The 18314-nt window shown below is 45.5% G+C and overlaps 1 protein-coding gene across 9 annotated transcripts in view; it reads right to left on the bottom strand.

Annotated features, from left to right (window-relative positions):
• Window positions 1–18314, bottom strand: part of EYA3 (EYA transcriptional coactivator and phosphatase 3) — a 2553793-nt gene that overhangs the window by 2200469 nt on the left and 335010 nt on the right. For 6 of the 9 annotated variants that reach the window (XM_069623074.1, XM_069623072.1, XM_069623073.1 and 3 more), the window contains one exon: window positions 13652–13747. The exons of the other annotated variants lie outside the window; for them this stretch is intronic. In XM_069623074.1, coding sequence (XP_069479175.1) covers window positions 13652–13684 — 33 coding nt within the window. In that variant the 5' untranslated portion in view covers window positions 13685–13747. The remainder of the gene's footprint in view (window positions 1–13651; window positions 13748–18314) is intronic. 9 annotated transcript variants of the gene reach the window in all.

The following is an 18314-nucleotide window of genomic DNA, read 5'->3' as shown; positions in this document are numbered from 1 at the left end:
CACCAGGATCTTCGAATTCAGACCTTTCTTCCTCTTCATATATGTCGTCCAGAGGAAGTTGAAACCCTGTCCTGGGGACAGAAGAGGGCCTGGGCTCACAGACGTCGCAGTAGCCTTCCTAGGAGGATCCACCACATCGGGGTACTCCAACGGCAAATTTCGGGCAAAAATCACCAAAGGCGTCGAGAGCACCGAAGGCTTCGACGCCGACACTGGTGTCGACGGTGCCGTGTGCCGATAAGCCGGCAAAGCGTCGACATCTGAGTCGGACGGACACAGCGCCGACCAAGTCGACGCCGGCTTCGAGTGCTTAGTAGGTTGCAACAGTCTTGCTGGGGACGTGGGCCGAGACCTAGAAGCACGTCTCTCGCGACTATCCGAAGCCTTGTCCGAACGGGACCTCGAAGGTTCCCGATGCGAGTCACGTCACAGACCAGAGCCCAAAGGTGTGCGAGCCACGGTACAAGACCGATCCTGGCCGGCTTCATTAGTAGGTGCGACCGGACCAGTGCCCTGCAATTCAAATATCGCCAACATTTGCTCCTTAAAGGCAACTCATTCCTCCGGAGTTAAGGACTTAGTCGGGCATGCCACTTTCCTCGCGGCTCCATCCTCCATGGAGGACGGGGAAGACGACCGGTGACGGTGCGTCCGATAATGCCGCAACGAGGAAGAATAATGGCGGGAACCACTCCAGGACAGAGAACCCCAGGCCTCCTCCAGACGCGGAGAGTCGCCCCCTCAAGTCGTTGGTGGACACCCCTTTGGATTTTGACTTGGATTTATGGGACTTAATGGGCTTAGCCCCCCCTACCTACCTGGAACTTCCCCCTACGCTCCTGCAAGGCCTTGGCAGTTAGCAACTGGCATTTAGAACAGTCGTCGGTGTTGTGACTCTCGCACAAGCACCACAAAAAAATGCGATGTGGGTCGGTGATCGACATTTTCGACTTGCAGTCCCGGCAAGTCTTGAAGCCAGACCACAGAGTCGGAGGGGTAGAAGAAAAAGACATCTCAACGATGACACACAAGGCGCACTGAGTTTCACGAAGCAACACGTTTGCTGAAAAAACAGAACTGAGGCTACAGGCGCTGTGGGTCCCATTTATAACATCCGGTGACGTAGCCCTCAACGGAGGCCTTTGAGGGACATCGACGCATGACGCCCTCTGCCGTAAAAGTTTCTGAAGTGCACAGCTGTGGACTTTACATGTCAAAGATGTGGAATACATTGGAGGACACAATCCATTTGAAACTGTTTTTCAGTCTTTTTTTCCAGGTCCTTTTTGGGCCGAATTTTTTTGCCTCCATTTTCTATTTGTATGCTCTTCCACAGCCAACATTAAATTTTGATCTCTAAATCTCCCCTGGGAGGTTCACATGCATCTATTTTCTTTGACAACTAGGTAATATTCCTCACACTCACAAATGATTGCCATTTTTGGGCCACATGGGATGTGAGATTGAACACGTCAAGGGCTGAAAAATGTTTTAGAGCAGTGATTTTATGAACCGTCCATTTCAAGGCCAACAAGCAGGTGATTAAGCTGGTGAGACATTTTAAATATGTGCATACTATGAACTGCCTTGTCTTGCCATAAAAGGAATTTTAATAGGCTACTTAGAGAAAATCTAGATTTCTATTAAGACAAGGCGGCTCATATTCAATCCCTCTCAACCACACTGAATGTTGATGTGATGTAATGAACATCATGTTTCAGGTACTATTATTGCTTTACGCTTCCATTCCACTATTTTAACACTCCTTTGGCTGGGTCTGTCTTGTTTGGTTCGACCAAATTTTCTATAGAAATGTTTTTCAGGCAACCGTTCAATTTGTGATGCTTTTCGGACATTGTCCTAGATGTCCCTTGCATAACATTTGTTTGCTATGGAAATGTGTCCAACTTGTTCAGCCTCCATTAAACTTGTTTTGAGAGACTATCATTGAACTCCACAAAGGATTTATGTTAATGTTTGTTACTGCGCACTCTTCGTTTATCCAGTTTAGTCTATTGGCTCTGATCCTTTATATTGCTTACATCCCTTTTTGCAATGTAATGATTTGAAGCTGGAGGAACATGCAAGTTCCATTCTACTGCCGTTTTTAAAATAGCTATTTTTGGTGCCGATAAGAAACTTCCCATACAGATACTTGGAATGTATTTAAACTTAACTCTCAGAATGTAAGGATACATACCGTCTGGCTTCCTACATGTCAACAGGATTGTTATTCCCAATAGAATGCGCAATCCCTGGAAAGATAGTTTGCCTGCATCATTTTCAGCATGGTGTAAAAAAGAAAAAAAAAATTGAAAAAAAATACCATTTTCTACATTTTTCCAAAAGTGGTTATGTTCATCTAGTATATGCGACAGCGCAAGTTTATACTGTATTACATTTGTGGAAACAAGACTAAATATTGCTTTGTTCTTGTGGGATGTACTGAGCCACTCCGCTATGCTATGCTATGCTATGCTATGCTATGCGGCATCACCCTGCCAGTTATGGGGAAAGAAACAGCAACAATGACGGCAAAACCCTTGTGCGTGCCAAAAACATACTAAAACCATGTGCTTCAGCACACAAAGAGGGATGCACAACCTGCCACCCATGGTGCATGTGCAGTGGAATGGAACACACCCTGCCGAAATGTGCCAGTGGGTTCCAGTACCAGAAAACAGAGTGAAGAGAGAAGCAGCACTTTGCAAATTAAACCCAAAAATGTGCCTACAAATGACATTTGCTTTGTTGCCAAAAACTCCAAAATGCCTATAACGCAACACTTTAACACTCACAATCTTGCCTGGTGCTAAAATTCATGTATCAAATGAAACATTGTGAAACATACAAAGTCTTAAAACTGACAGCCTCTATGCCAAAATCTGGGTGCAGTACCTGGGGCTACCTGAATTTCAGCTGTCAGAGGAGTACTAAGGCAGCTTTAAAATTACCTAAAACTCAAAGGTCCGCTGAATTAGCAAACAAACAGGATTGTTGCCAAAAGGGAATACAAATTTTAGTTGTGTTTTTAATTCCACTGATTTTAAGGCCAAGAAAGAAATGCATTTGTATCTGAAGCAACAAATGTGGGTTTCGTTAGGTTTAAGAAGTAATTAGCTTGGCTGAAGTTGAAAAGAACTGGGAAAGCTGGTTTTTTCCCCATAAGGAGGCCCTTCCCCCTCAGCAGAAACTCACTGGGAGGTGTTAATTGCAGAGTTTGGACAGAATCTTGTCTACACAGAGCAAAGGAACAATGCCAAGCTGCAGCTCAGGAAACTAGAAGTGTGAAGAGGGTCATAAATGGCCTCTGGAAGGAACAAACAAGGAGGAGCATGCTCCTGGACTGCAGGGAGACAAAAAGAGGCGGAGCCAAGCAACCATCTTTTGCTAAACATGAACAAAGAACACTTTAAAAGACTTCTAACTTGCTACTCAAAATGGTGAAAAATCTAAAAATTATAGATTTGTTAATTTAATGTCTGGCTGCAAGTGTGAAGAGGCGGCATAAATGTGTGACATGATCTGGACAGGAATGGTAAAATATGTGATTTTAAGCAAAAAGTATTACTATTAGAATTGGGAAAATGTACACGCATATATCCCTATGTTAAACACGCACATTTGTGGAAATTTGCTTAAAAATGTGACATTGTGTTCATAGCGAAAAGGACAAAATTCTGTAGAAAGTTGATACCAGATCCTACAGCTGTGAGATTTTGATGAGCAGATACTCCATAAAATATGCAATCTCTGTATGTGAATTTTATAGAGGTTGCACATGTGTAAATGCCAAGATTAGACTGTGTTCCAGTGGCTAGGGGTGGATTCTCAGCATCATAAAATTACACCATAAAGATGACACTCTGTTTCTCTCCTCCTATCAAGGCAGAGAGAAGACTGACCCAAACACCTTTCACAGGGGCAAGCTAAGCTGGCCGATACACCCCTTTCTGATGTTATTTTTAAGGCATAAATAGGGACGGCTGAGAGCACATATGGACTCACTGATCCAGCCACCTTTGTGATTCCGGCGAAGCACTCTGATCCAGCTTCCTACATCCAGCTTTAAATATTCTTCAAGATACAGATGCCAAATCTCTTGCCAGCAATAGAGACTATTGATTTCCAGCAATACCCAAATCCTCAAATTTATTCTCCCCACTCAGTAAAGCGCTGTGTGGTGTGAGAAGGCCATTTAGAACCAGTATCCAGAAATTCTCTGGCTTGCCACCACTAGGCTTGCCTGAGGAACTTGCCATCCAGCTGATCCAAATACCCACAGACCAGGAGAGCAGATCCTGTGCCAATATGGCGACCGGCCTAGAGGATCCAGTACCCGTGCAAGAGGTGCTGTTTTTTCTAGACCAGACCCAATCCATGACCAGAACTGACGGTCTCATCTAAAAATTTAGCCTGTGAGCATAAATAGGAAGAACTGCGTCCCATCGCACATGTATTTTGCATAGTCTTATCCCTATTTCCAACCCATCCTATCTTTCATTCAGAACCAGTATGGTTAGGAGTATCTTTGCCTTGTCTTATCCCTATCCAACCCATCCTACCGTTCCTTCAGAACTGGTGTTCTTAGAAATATATGTTAGCGCTGACCCTTTTCTCATCTGGAGAAGTCGAGTTTCCTTATCAGGTGGGTCACCCTGATCCAGTGGCTGTAACATTCCTGTGTGGTATTCGCTTCTTCATAGTTATCCCCTAGTGTTACCAAACCCATTCGTCATTTTAAAAAAAGTGCATTTCTGTTTTCAATTCTCGCGCTTTTTTTACAAAAAAAGACCTTTACTAAAATCTCCATAACTCCCTCAGTTTTTGTGATAGAAGAACAAGTTACTCTCTTACCTGGTAACGTTCTTTCGATGGGATGGTCTGACGATGTATTCCAGATCTATGACAGTAATCACCAGAGCTGTGCTGCTTCAGAAAATCTTTCGGTGTCTGCGTCGATGACGTCAATACGCTGTCCTCGAGGGCCTCCATCGAGCCGACGTCACCGGATGTTATAAGTAGGACGCACGTAGCCACATTTGTAGTTTTTTCCCAGAACGTGTGGCACCAATCTTCTGCCAGTATGTTGTCCGTCAGAATCAGGACATTCTTTCCTCGCACAGCCGGCAGAAAAGCCTTCAGGGCAAGCCTGACGGCCTTCAGCTCCAACAGATTGATATGGAGTCTGGACTCCGACGGAGACCAACGACCACTGACTGTCAGCTCGTTGGCATGAGCTCCCCATCCCGTGAGGGACGCATCCGTCACGATAGTCACCTCCAGCCAGGGTAGCCAAAACGGAGCCCCCTTCATCAAATTGCCTTTGACGGCTCACCACAGAAGGTCCTGGGCAACCGAGGGCAGCACCTGAACGGGGTCCGACATCCTGCCGGAGGACTGTGACCACTGGGCTTGAGTGCCCATTGCAGAGATCTCATCCGCAACCTGGCCTCGGGCACCAGAAGAATGCAGGATGCCATGAGGCCGAGCAACCTCAAGAATTCGAACGCTGGGAGACTCTGGGCATATTGAAACTTGTGCACCATCTGCTGAATGTGGTGAGCCCTCACCTAGGGAGGAAAACACTGCCCCGGGGATGTGTCGAGCACTGCCCGATGTACTGGAGCCGCTGAGTTGGTGTCAAATGGGACTTCTTTAAGTTGAGGGAGAAGCCCAGCGTGTGAAGGGAGTGGCAGGTGACGGACAGATGATCCAGGACCTGCTCAGGAGAGCGAGCCCTGATCAACCAATCATCCAGGTAGGGGTAGACGAGAATCCCCCCTTTCCTGAGATACGCTGCCACCACCACCACCATGAGCTTGGTAAAGACCCTAGGGCGGAGGTCAATCTGAACAGCAGGACCTGAAACTGAAAGTGTGAGTCGCCAACCGGGAACCTCAGGTACTTCTTGTGCTTGGGATGGATCGGTACATGAAAATAAGCATCCTTGAGATCTAGAGACACCAACCAGTCCTGAAGTTGAAGGGCCTGGAGGACTTGAGAAAGAGTAACCATCTTGAACTTGAGGAGTTTGTTCAAACCACGCAAGTCGATGATGGGTCTCAATCCCCGTCTTTCTTGGAAATCAAAAAATAAGGGGAATACCATCCCTTGTTCCTCTCCGCTACATGCACCAGTTCTATGGCGCCTTTCTCCAGCAGGGATTGAATTTCCTGCGCAAGGAATGGATCCGGACTCTTCAAAGAGAGATTCCCTGGTGGATTGTCGAGAGGCCTCTGCCAGAAAGGAAGACGGTAGCCGTGGGTTATGATCTCCAGAACCCACACATCTGAAGTAATGGCACGCCATTCTACAAGATGCTGCGCCAGCCTTCCCCCAACCGGCAAAGCATGGGCCTCATGACTGAGCTGCAGCGGCTGCGGCAGTGCCTGAGGGCGAAGAGGCAACTGCTTGAGCAGCCTTGGCACCTCGAGTACCTTGTTTTCCACCTCTGGCACTCCTATGGTGGCCCCTTAGATTTGCAGCTCCTCTCGATTTACTAAAGGATGAGTAATACCAAAAAGGGACCTCTCCTCCATTGCTGTCCACTAGGACAAAAAGGTGGAGGTTGGCAAACTGCAGCGCCCAATGACTTCGCTGCAGCTTTGGAGGTCTGCAACCTCTCAAGGCTCGTCAGCCTAGCTGCCAAAAATATGTTCACCATCAAAGGGCATGTTGAGGAGCCGGGCTTGAACATCAGGACCAAACCCCGACCTCAACCACGCAAACCTTCGTATTACGGCCCTCGCCGCCATGGACCGGCTGACGCAATCAACCATGTCCAGACCCGACTGAACGGATTCACACATGGCATCCTTGCCACTCTGCACGATAGCAAGAAAACCATCCCGTTCCTCCCCTTCGGGAATATGATCAGCCACTAAGGAAACACAGTTCGACAGATTTTGCGTGAAACGAGACAAGGCACAAACGGAGTTGGCAGCCTGAAGCGCCATACCCCCAGAAGAAAAACACCTTCGCCCAGCCATCAAAACGAATGGTAGGGTACGATGCCTGCTTTGTGGGGGCCGTAGCCACCTGCACCACCAAACTCTCCGGAGTGGGGTGCGTGGTCAAGTAGCAGGGGTCGCCACTGGCTGGAAGATTTCTCTTCGACAAGGACTTGCTCACTGCCGGGAGACTCTCCGGAGAAGACTCTCCGGAGAAGTCCAAGCTGCAGCCACCCTTCTCTGCAAGGCCATATGGAATGGCAGCACCGGGTCAGTTGGTGGACCTTGGTCGAGGATATCAGTCAGGTCATCCTGCTGAAAATCCCCAGGGGGTGGGGGGGTGACCACCCCAGGTAATCCGTGACCCTCAACATCAGGCGCTGGTATGAGGATGCGGCATGCGTGCCAGGCTCAGCCCTACCAAACTCCACCTCCGGAGAGGTGTCTAGACCACTGGCGTCATGAGGGAGGGAGGTCCTCAAGTTGGCTATGACCAGAAAGGAAAGGAGGTCATCAGGAACCTCACCTTCCTCAGACCCCTCATCCACCTCAGAAATATAATCCAGAGGCTGGAAGGAGGGTACAGAAAAAGGAACAAAGACATGTTTAGCCTTGGCCAGAGCCTTTCTGGGGGTTTGCACTGTGCCACGGGGTACCCCTGACAACGCCGCCTCGAAAGGCGTCGACGGAATAGGAGTTGACGAAGAGCGCGGCGCCGACAGCATCGACACAGGCCTCGAGGGCGGAGCGGGTCTCTCGACAGCTTGGGCGCCGATGACTTCTTCGAAGACTTCACAGGTTCTAGCGGTCTCAAGGGCGTCTAGGACCAGGACCTGGAACGGGCATGTCTAGAGCGGCCATCCTTGTCCGACCGGGACCTCGAAGGCACTTGGTGGTCGCGACGACCGCTCGAGCCCGAAGGCCTACGAGCAGCGTCTCCAGAACGGTCACGGCCGGCGTCTTTCGGCGACGTGGACGGACCAGAGCCCTGCGATTGGAAAATCGCCAACATCTCCTTTCGGAAGGAATCCCATACCTCAGGAGTGGAATGCTGGTTGGGACAAGCAACCCACTGATGGGTGGAGTCTTTGGACGAGGAAGGCGACCTGTGACGGCGCTTCCTGGAGTGCCTTGATGAGGCAGAGGAATGGCGGGACCAGTGGAACGCAACTTCCGGGGCTTGGCCACCTTACCGACCGACAGCTTCTTCTTACGCTCCCGCAAGGCCTTCGATGTGAGCGATTGGCAGTCGACACAGTCATCCCTATCGTGGTCCTCCCCGAGGCACCAGAGGCAAGCGGCGTGCGTGCCCGTCAGCAACATCTTGAACCCGCACACCCGCCACTTCTTAAACCTGGACCGGGGGGTGGAAGAAGCCGAAAACATCATACAATATTCAAGGAAGAAAACTGGTTTGAAGAACCGAAAGAACAGGATTCAGTAGAATCGCGGCGCGCCGATCTCCGAAGCGAACACGTTCGCGGAAAAAACAGAACTGAGGCTACGGGCGTCGTGCGTCCTACTTATAACATCTGGTGACGTCGGCTCGACGGAGGCCCTCGAGGACATCATATCGACGTCATTGACGCAGGCGCTGAAAGATTTTCCGGAGCAGCACAGCTGTGGTGATTACTGTCAGATATGGAATACGTCAGAGGACCCAATCCCCTCGAAACGAAATTTCAACTCCTATCCAACATCCATAGCTATCCATAGAACCCAAAACCTCTCCCGTTATCGCGAATATTGCGCAATGAAAAGTTTGCAGCGATTTTAGAAATCTGAAATTTTTACACGTGTAAAATAGCTCTAAACTGCTTCCGACTTGGACCTTAAGATTTTCATTGTTTTCTGCTGACCAAATCATTGCTTGTGCGCAACTGTTCAAAGCGGCTCCCATAGGAATTTATAACCATTTCAGTATTTTTGACAAGATTTGGTGTATGCCCAGTCCATTCTAAAGACAATCTTAAAAGCCATTCTGACAGCTGGACAGTCAACTCCTTTTTCTCTTGTGTTTGCAAGGGGGAAAGTGGGACTGATATTCGGTTTGATTTGTGCCATTCCTGAATACCTGCTCTCTCCTCCTATCTCTTTACATTGCCTATTGGGGGTTGAGGGGTGTTGCAGAGGGAACTGCTAACCACAGAGCTATCTGATCTGAACCAACATAAAAGTTATTTTCTGTGCTACAATTGTTTTACTCATTACTTACGCCTCGTGTATAAATGATATTATTCTGTGTTCTGTCACCCCATTGGTGATTGTTGTTTATCTATTAAAACATATTGGGATTACATTTTAAATACATAATTTTTTACCTTTGCAAACCAGCCGATTCCTTGTTTAGTGTGACAAGGGGGGGGACAGGGAGGGGGTGGTCCAGGAGAAGGGTGTGATGAGCGGTATCTCTTTCAGAATATAAGGATTTCAGTTGTGCACCAAATGCTGAGCTTTGACTTGAGCATGTGCCGGATTGAAATCACTTACAGCTTGGGGGCTCGTTGCGAGATCCTGAATTAGACATAACCACTTGTGACAGTCTAACACAGCGTGCTAGCTGACTGGGTACATACACCTTGTTGGGTTACCATACTGTGCTACACTGTAAAAACACCATTGAAAGTAAATACTCAAAGGAGTTGGGCCTGTTTGCAAAGTAAAGTAACCCTGAGATAAGTTAGAAGGAAATTGATATTTCCGGAATGGCGACCCGAGTGGAAACCAATATTGCAAGGGAAAATCTACTGCACAAATTGTTTGTCAGGGGTGAATGGGTAGAACAGGACGAACAGGTATGGCTGCAGAGAATAAAACAAGAAGTCACTGAAACCAACTTTAATAACAGGACAGGACAAGGGGCCATTACATCAAGCACTCAGTGAGCTGTACATGACCCCCAAAATAAAAGAGGAGCAATGCAAAATTGCCAAAATAGCAGCCTACCTGTACCTCCACATAGGAGTTATACAGGAAAAGTATGCAGACCATGTAGACTTCACAAAGAGACAAGGGGAAGCAATGCAGAAAATCCAGACTAATTTGGACTCTGCAGAGCAAAGGCTCCAGAGTAGCCAGGAAGCTGAAACAGAGGCTAGGCAGTATGCCTCCAAACTACAAGGAGAACTGACGCTCTTACTGCAAAAGAATGCAGAGCAAAATGCCCAGGTACGGACACTGCAAAAAGAGTGTCAGGAAAGGTTGGACCCTCTTCAATAGAGGTCAACAAAAGTTGGACCAACAATTAACTTTTAATAGAATCTGTGTAAAACAGATGGTCGTCTTACAAGAACAGATAGACAAATTAAAAGGGGAAAATAAATTAATCATTAAAGATTTAGAATCCCAAGCAGAGTTTGATGAAGAGCACCAGGAAAGCTAGTGCATTCAAAAAACAGAGGGACGACCTGGCTGCACAAAGGGGCACTCTAACTCAGGAAAGGGACGCCTTAGGCCAGGAAGTCAGCCATTTAAAAACAAAGTTAGAAGAAAATCCTGGCCCTTCAGGAATTTAGTGAAATCAAAATGGATTATGAAAAGCTGTTAGAGCACACCCTGCGGGTGGAGGATGTTCTGGCAAAGAGTAATCAGGCCAAAAAGGACCAAACTCAGGAGGTGAGTCTCCTGCAGAAAAAATGTGCCCAATACTCCCAATTGAAACAGGAAGCAGAGACAATGAGGCTCTCTGTGAAAAGAATGACAGGCTCCATAGACCGATAGCCATGCAAGAACAGCTCATAGAGACCAGTAAGGCCTTCATAGAGGAGCAAAAAGGTCAGATTCTGGCATGTCATTAGGGAGTAGGGGATGAAAGATGAGGTAAGATCGGATAGAGAAAACCCTGAGCATAACCTCAGGAACCCTGGCATCAGGGACTTTAATCCCTTCAATTCCATGAGCTCTGCCACCCCCATGTCCACTGGCTCATATGAGCCAAGGGCCACGGGGTGGTAGACTTCAACATAATGGGAAATATGGGACTGACAGATCAACGCCTCCCAGAAATGGATGGCCAGGCATTTATGTACAGGTTCCCAAATATTAGGGCCAGCCTCTCTGATCAGGGAGACTCCAGTGAGGGGAGGATCAGAACTGGAGCCTCATAAATATCCCCTACCTAGAGAGTCAGTAAAATTTGGTGGGGAATTCCATGAGACTAGGCCCACTAAGAGCATTTTAAAAATCTCTTCCCAGCTAGGATTGTTGGGGGGAGGGGGACTCAGCCAATCCTGGGAGCAGGAGAGAGTCATAAGACTCTGCTGAGCGCCACAGCTCCCAAGAGACTAGGCCCCTACATTCTGCCAGCCATTCCCAAGTTTGCAGAATCAGGGAGAGCCTAGAAGATCAGACAGCCACCTCTGGTAGCAGTGCCTCTGAGTCAGAGGATGAGTGGACCAGGGTGACCAGAACTAAAAAGTCCAACAAAGTTAATAGAGCTTTACTGAAAGATCCCCTGAAGCAAATCAAAGCTATTCGAAGCGTCATCACACCCTACCACAAAAATGACAAATATTCAGTTTGGGAGCAACTTGAATTGTTTGAGCAAATGGGAGACTTTTCACCTGAACGACAGCCAAAGCTGTATTCAGTATGTCAAGTGGACATTTTCACCTGAATACTCCAGCTTCTTTGCTGGGCTGGAGGATCAGAACCATTCAAGATGGTCCACCTATAGGGCCGCCATCCTACAGCATTTTTCTATTCATAGAAACCCTCAAGAGGCCCGCAAGGCAGCCTACAACCTGCAATGTGGGGAAGACCACGCCCCACAAGAATTTGTCCAAGAACTGAAACGTGCCTTTGCGCAGACCACCAGGGGCTGGGGGGAGGTTCCAGGAGAAGGGTGTGATATGAGTGGTGTATCATTCAGAATATTTAACTTTTAGACAACTTTTTGTGCACATGCCGGATTGAAATCACTTACACTCTGAAGTACAATGTTCCTATGACAACAGCCAGGGATTCTGACAAATATATATTATTCAGTACTCCGCTTCAAAATCAGCAAACTGCAGCATAATGACACTCAGAAAATAAAGGCTGATATTTGGGACATTTCAACTGCTGGACATCTTAAAATACTATAGGTTGTCTCATGGCAGACAATGGGCCTCATAATTTGCCGGTCCGGTTAAAAGGGTACTCATAAGCTTGCTGGTACCGTGGTTACCGGACCCGCAAACTACGAGTTGTGCTCAAGGGTGCCTTCCCACCTGCCAGGTCTGACCTGGCGGGTGTACCGGCACCCGCGAGCAGAGCATGTCGGATGCACCATTCTGAATGGTGCTGGTGCATACGACCTCCCCATTCCCATTTGAGCCCTATTGGGCTCGAATGGGGAGCATTTCATTCCGCCACCTGCACAGTGCCGTAATGACTAGGTAATTGACCATTCGCGGGCGCCAGAATATTTCGCAGGTTTGGCAGCAGCCTGCGGGTTTTACCGGCAAGGCGACTGCCAAACTTATGAGGCCCTATGAATGGTAAATCAATTGGAGGGGGAGGGGGTCAAAAAGCAGAAATAATGCACTCCTTAGCCTCTTGGGCCATGCGACTGCAGCTTGCTGCTCTCCAGATGATCCCTCACCAATGACGTTTACAAGTCAGTTGTATGTTGACTATTACAACATCAACAGAGATAGAGAGTTGTGACACTAAACCGCCATGCAGCTCAGAAAGCATGTTTATTTTAATGAATCTTTCTTAGCACCAGCACAGAAAACTACACGGGAGGTGAGGGGGAGCAGAGAAGGAAGGAAGGTGGTGCTGACCAGCTGACATCAGGCAGCTCAGAACGCAGGCTTCTATAGTAGGAGCCAGCCCGCATTCCAGGCCTCCTGATTGGCCAGCGCCCCCTTCTAGGGTGCTAACGTGCGTTACTCACCCCATCTCTACAACAAGAAAAAACGTTCACTGAACCCAAAAGCTATTTTGTTAACCAATTTATCCTATCTGACAGATCTCACTACCAAGAAGAGTACTAATTGAAAAAGATCAGCCATTACCAAATTAAAATCGGCTAAACCCTGGACTGAATGCAATTTTCTATTGGTTTTGACTCTGTAGCTTAAAGAGGTTTACTGGAACATTCATACGAATGTGAGGCCTAATTTAAAACATTTAAAAGAAAAACACAGTGCTAGTTTCAATAATTAATTGGCAAACAACTTTTAAAACTTCCATGACAGGGTTCGAAATTGCTGGGAGATATTTAGCTCCTGTTTCTGGCCTAGGAGAACCTGGTTACCTTGACACCAACAGCTACCAGGAGCTACTTTTAGCTCCCCAGGCAACTGGTGTCATACAAACAGCTATGTTGCATTAACTTTGTGTAATTGTGATGGTTTGTAAAGCAGCATTAGGACACACCCACAGCACATTTACAGCACCATATATCGTACATGAAGGGACAAAATGTTACATTTGCATCTCATGAGACACTTAAATTTGCAGCACGCCATGTATTAGCTCCTGGTACCCCAGAGGAAGCTCCTTCCTACGTAATGATGCCCGATATCCAGGACCTAGTTTTAACTCCTGTTCATCAAATCCCAATTTCGAACCCTACCTATGGTTGTAGTCAGGTAAGTGAGCTGCTGACCTGACTAGGTATAAGGCAACAAGAAACACAAACAAATCTATTAATACCATATGCCATGTCGTACAAGCCCAAGGACCCATAGGAAGCAGATACATACTGGATGTTCGGACAGATCCTGCATGTCCTCCATGGGATTCGGGCGTTGTGCAGTGCTGCAATGACTAGGCCTGTTCTCCTCGTCAGTCTTCAATTCCTGTTTAAAAAGAGGGTTCAGAGCTGTATGTACTTTATAGGGATGCTTATCATGTAGGTTATCTGCCATAAAAAAAAAACACGCATTCCAATTCTCCAGGCTCCGTAACAGTTTATGGGGATAAAGTTACTATCTAGAAAGAGAAAAACATGCACACCACAAATCTGGTACAGTTTTGTAAAACAATGACTTACTATTAAGCCTCCAGATATCCTGGATAATGACACCACTTTTTTCTATAATTGGTAACCCCATAAACTCTTGGCAAGCAACGTTTACTTGCTACAATTGTGAAACAGCATCACAGTGTAAAGGGAAAATCCATTGTTTTCAAAGGAGCACGTGAAAAATCTTTAGGATTAATAGTGTTACTTTTAATAATTAAGACTAGGGTAGTATGTCAGGAAGTAGCCCGATAGAAATCTAACCTGATTTAATTTAGAACGTTTACATAACTGTCACAAAAAACATTAAATAGGCCATGTTGGAATATCAGCTGAGCAATAAACAGAGCGATAAAGGAGCGCCTAATGCACGTGACTGACTTCCCCAATGCCCTGCATAACCCTCCGCACCCCACTGGCACACATTCACTCCCCTCATCTACAGAAACCGTCATGAACATTGCAAAAGCAACCCCGCGTTAACCTCGGCAGGAAAGAGGACATTCTGCAAAGAGTGCTTTTCAAAACAGAAAAAAAATTACATTAACGTTTGGGTGGATGTCTCAACATGCGCGCACGCCTCTTCCTAAACATTAAGGGGCAAGACTTTACAAAACATAAAATCAGGTGAGTGTTCAAGATGTTAAAACCTATGCAGTAGAATAGCAGACTTGAATGTGGGAGGGTGTGCAGGAGTGGCTAGCTAGGATTAAGCATCGTCAAGGAAGTTGTATGGTAGTCAAAAATGTATTGCTAATTTACAGCTAAAATGTGCTTTAAAAAGTTTAGTGAAAGGGAGGAAAGACCCTAATCACTACGTTTTTATGAGATATCCCATCACCCCTTAGCAAAAATGTAATTGGTTTGATCCCCTTCAATATGTGACATTTTACAAAAGGCTTGACGGCAAAAAAACTAGCTTCATCATGGTGGTGCATTATTTTTAAAATAAAATAGGACTCGCATGAAAATCCTGAATATTACTGCACTACAACAAACGCTAGAAGTATAACAGTATAGGTGGTTTGGAGGCACCATCCTACACACAACCATAAGTTTACAACAGCGCCCCATTAAGTCTCCGAGAATCCACTTAATAGAGGCATGTGTAAATACCCCATTATACAAATGGGTTTACCGTTCCAATGCTCGGAAAATGCGTCATGGCCAGGACTACTAGATCCCCATACTGTCTGTAAGTAGTACTCCTTTCCTTTATAAGATGGGGCATCTTGTGCATGGGCCTCAAAGCTATATGCTTCCACTAGTTCTCTTGTGGCCGTGGATAAAAGGAAACTCACAAGTGCATCCTTCAAAAACAAAATAATATGTGGACATTACAATAAAGCAACCATATATATATTTCTAGAAAAATGCTTTGTTGTGGGTCTTTCGTCCGTATTTCCTGGACTGCCAACCAACGATACTGCCAAGTTAACGCCACACAGAGAATCCCACCAATGTGGGGTGGGGAGGGAGGCTGTAGGACTGGCATTTATAAGCCTTACCATGAACGTAAAGGTTCACATTTGTACTCTACAAACGGAAACGCAATGGCATTAATAAAGCCCTACATCCGGTCAAATAAATGCAATATTTGCTACTCCCACAATATAATTATATTACATTTGCCATAGCTAAAAATTTCTAAAAGCAGTATCCCAGTTTGCTACTGTCTGGATATATATACACTCCTATCAGATTAGTGATCATCTGTATTTTAGGTCACTTTATAACTTCTGAAATGAGATTTGTTCAAAGCTGCATTAAGGTGTATGAAAGACTGGGAGACCATGCTAGGGTGCGTAACTTTTGTAGACCGGATTATAGGCATCAGGTAAGTTCACAAGAAACGTATAAAACCACCTCCACCAGGCACCCTCTCACTCAAGCCACTCCTTTTCAAATTACTGTCAGGGAACACTAAAACACAAACACTTGCTCAACATTCCACAGGCATTCCAAACACAAGCTCAGAGCACGGGGACAGGGGAGAGAAGTCACTACACAACTGTGTGCTCTAAATTGCAAACTATTAACGTACCAGCAAAAAGAGTGACCACCAACCAGAGGGGCAAAAGCTACTGTATTTAAAATTCGAAAAGGCAGCAGAAAGCAATGAAAAGGCAACCTGGGAACTACTGGGTGGGAAAAGGAAACCTGCGATTGCTGACATAAGTAAGGATTCCAGCTATCAAATACCGTAGGTGTAGAGTGCTCCTTTCACTTTTCTATGGAAATCAAAAACTGTGAAACAGAAACCCAAAAAGAACAATTGAAATCAGTTCAATATAGACTTGTATGATAGCCGGGCACCTAAGTGCCCGGCTATTATACCAAGTCTATGCAAAAAGAACGAGCATACTCGTCCTTGGCACTTATTAAAGCTGCACAAAATACATACAGGCTAAATTTAGAGTCACAACAATACAGATGTTTTAGTATTTAGAGTGACTGCTAAATGCACAATAGCCATTGAGGCAAGAAAGTGCAACAGCTCAGTTGTATGCAACATCAGTTGTATAATGAGAGTTCACAGGTCAGGGACACCGTAGGACTGACCATACATTTTCCACTTCCAAGGATTTTTAAAGCAGTCACAATTTACACGGACAAGTAAAATTTCACATGAAGGATGCCCAAGAGATCGTAACCGAATACTCTCTTTTTTACCACTTTTTTAAAAAAAGGCACTTGTTTTTCGTAGAATGTTCTTTTCTTTAATTAAATAAAGAGCTTCAAAACAAACCAGCATTAATTACCTTTTCCGTTCATGTTTTGTTTATTTGTATAGCGCGCCACACCCGGAGGTATCTGGGCTCGTTATAGGTTGCATGAGGATTACAAATCACAATTACAAGGCAGTTCTTTACATTATTGAAACAGTGCACTTAACAATATAATACAGCAGAGATATACGAAACTTTTGCATTTGCTTTCAGCACTGTTAAAGAACCTGTCAGTTTGCCATGAAGTTTACCTGTACATTATTTGAAAACTACTAAGCCGTAACCTAGTCCGATTTATTTATCTAAGAAGCTTTGGGGATTAGCACAAGTTAAAAAAAAAAAGTGTCCATGCCAACCATTCTGAGTAATAAGAGAAATTTCAATATGTATTTTGTACCATCAATTGGCATACACAAATCAAAAAAACACACAAAAAAGTGGGCTGATGTCTCATCGCAAACATGCTTCTTAGACTCCTATTTGCACACAGGTGTTTTGACGCAGACACATGTGCTACACTACTGGTCGCTCAATAGGCACTTTTATATGTGGGCCACGTGATGTTCCATCATGGACACACTTAGATTTAGAAGTATTAATTCATAAAGAGCCAGAGGCTCACAGGCAAACGTGCGCAACTCTGGTGTTATCCACAAACATGCAAGTGGAAAACACGGTTTGCATTGACGTGTCATTTAGTAGACACATTTGCACTCTATACATTAAATTGAAGCGTTATCACAAAGATGCATTATGTGGGTCACTTTTGCTAGTACATGCACATTTATGGGGCCCAACTTTGCAAAGGGTTGGTGTCGGTAAGATGCCCACATGTAGGTAACTATTTGAACTAAGTGAACTCGTCATACACGCTAAAATATGAGCAAAAATGTTTACGGGGTGTTGAATTGTTGCACTGTGCTGATGTAACTAACCAGACAATCTCAGACACACACAGATAGGAGACACGCAACACACACACAAACGCAATATTGTGTTCTGGTACTCTGAGAGCCACACCTTTTCCATTGCATTTGTTACTGAACCCAGTTACGGTTCTGTAGCAGTATGATCTTGCGCCCACCAAATGCTGTTAACGATATATACTTAACAGCTAGCTAGCTTTTTAGCCCCTATGGCCAGCATTTCGGAATTTACATAGGGGGAACCTAACTTTATACATAAAAATATGTTACAGTTAACCGATATTAAATATCCAATAATTTCATCCCACGGTTCTGGTGACTTAAGCCACAAGGCCAACTAGTTTAAAATGTCAGTAGAACCAGCAAGATCATATTAAACGTAACTGAGTAATGTACTGGTGGAACAAATGTGTTCACCCCCCCAGTAAGGGGTCATCTGACCCTACACACTAACTGTTCATTATTATTCAGTTCAATGGTACTCATTTTATCGACGTTGGAAGGAAGAAGGGCTAAGTGGACCTATCGAGATTGAAACCTGTGGCCATGAGGTCAAACACTGATCCCTGAGATGGATGCATTTGTTCATTGAACAACAGAACTGGCATGCTACTGTACTGTGCAGGTCATATGCTACGTACAAAAAGAAAATATAGTACCAATGGTAGAAATTCACAATCCAAAGGAATTATGTAATAGCCATCAATTATCGAAAATAAAAACGACTTGTGTGATTTGTGGGCTAGAA

Source organism: Ambystoma mexicanum, chromosome 11 (assembly GCF_040938575.1).
Source record: "Ambystoma mexicanum isolate Mex_15411 chromosome 11, UKY_AmexF1_1, whole genome shotgun sequence".
Lineage (NCBI taxonomy): Eukaryota > Metazoa > Chordata > Amphibia > Caudata > Ambystomatidae > Ambystoma > Ambystoma mexicanum.
Note: the sequence above shows the minus strand (reverse complement) of the source record. Positions and strands in the feature narration are given on the sequence as shown.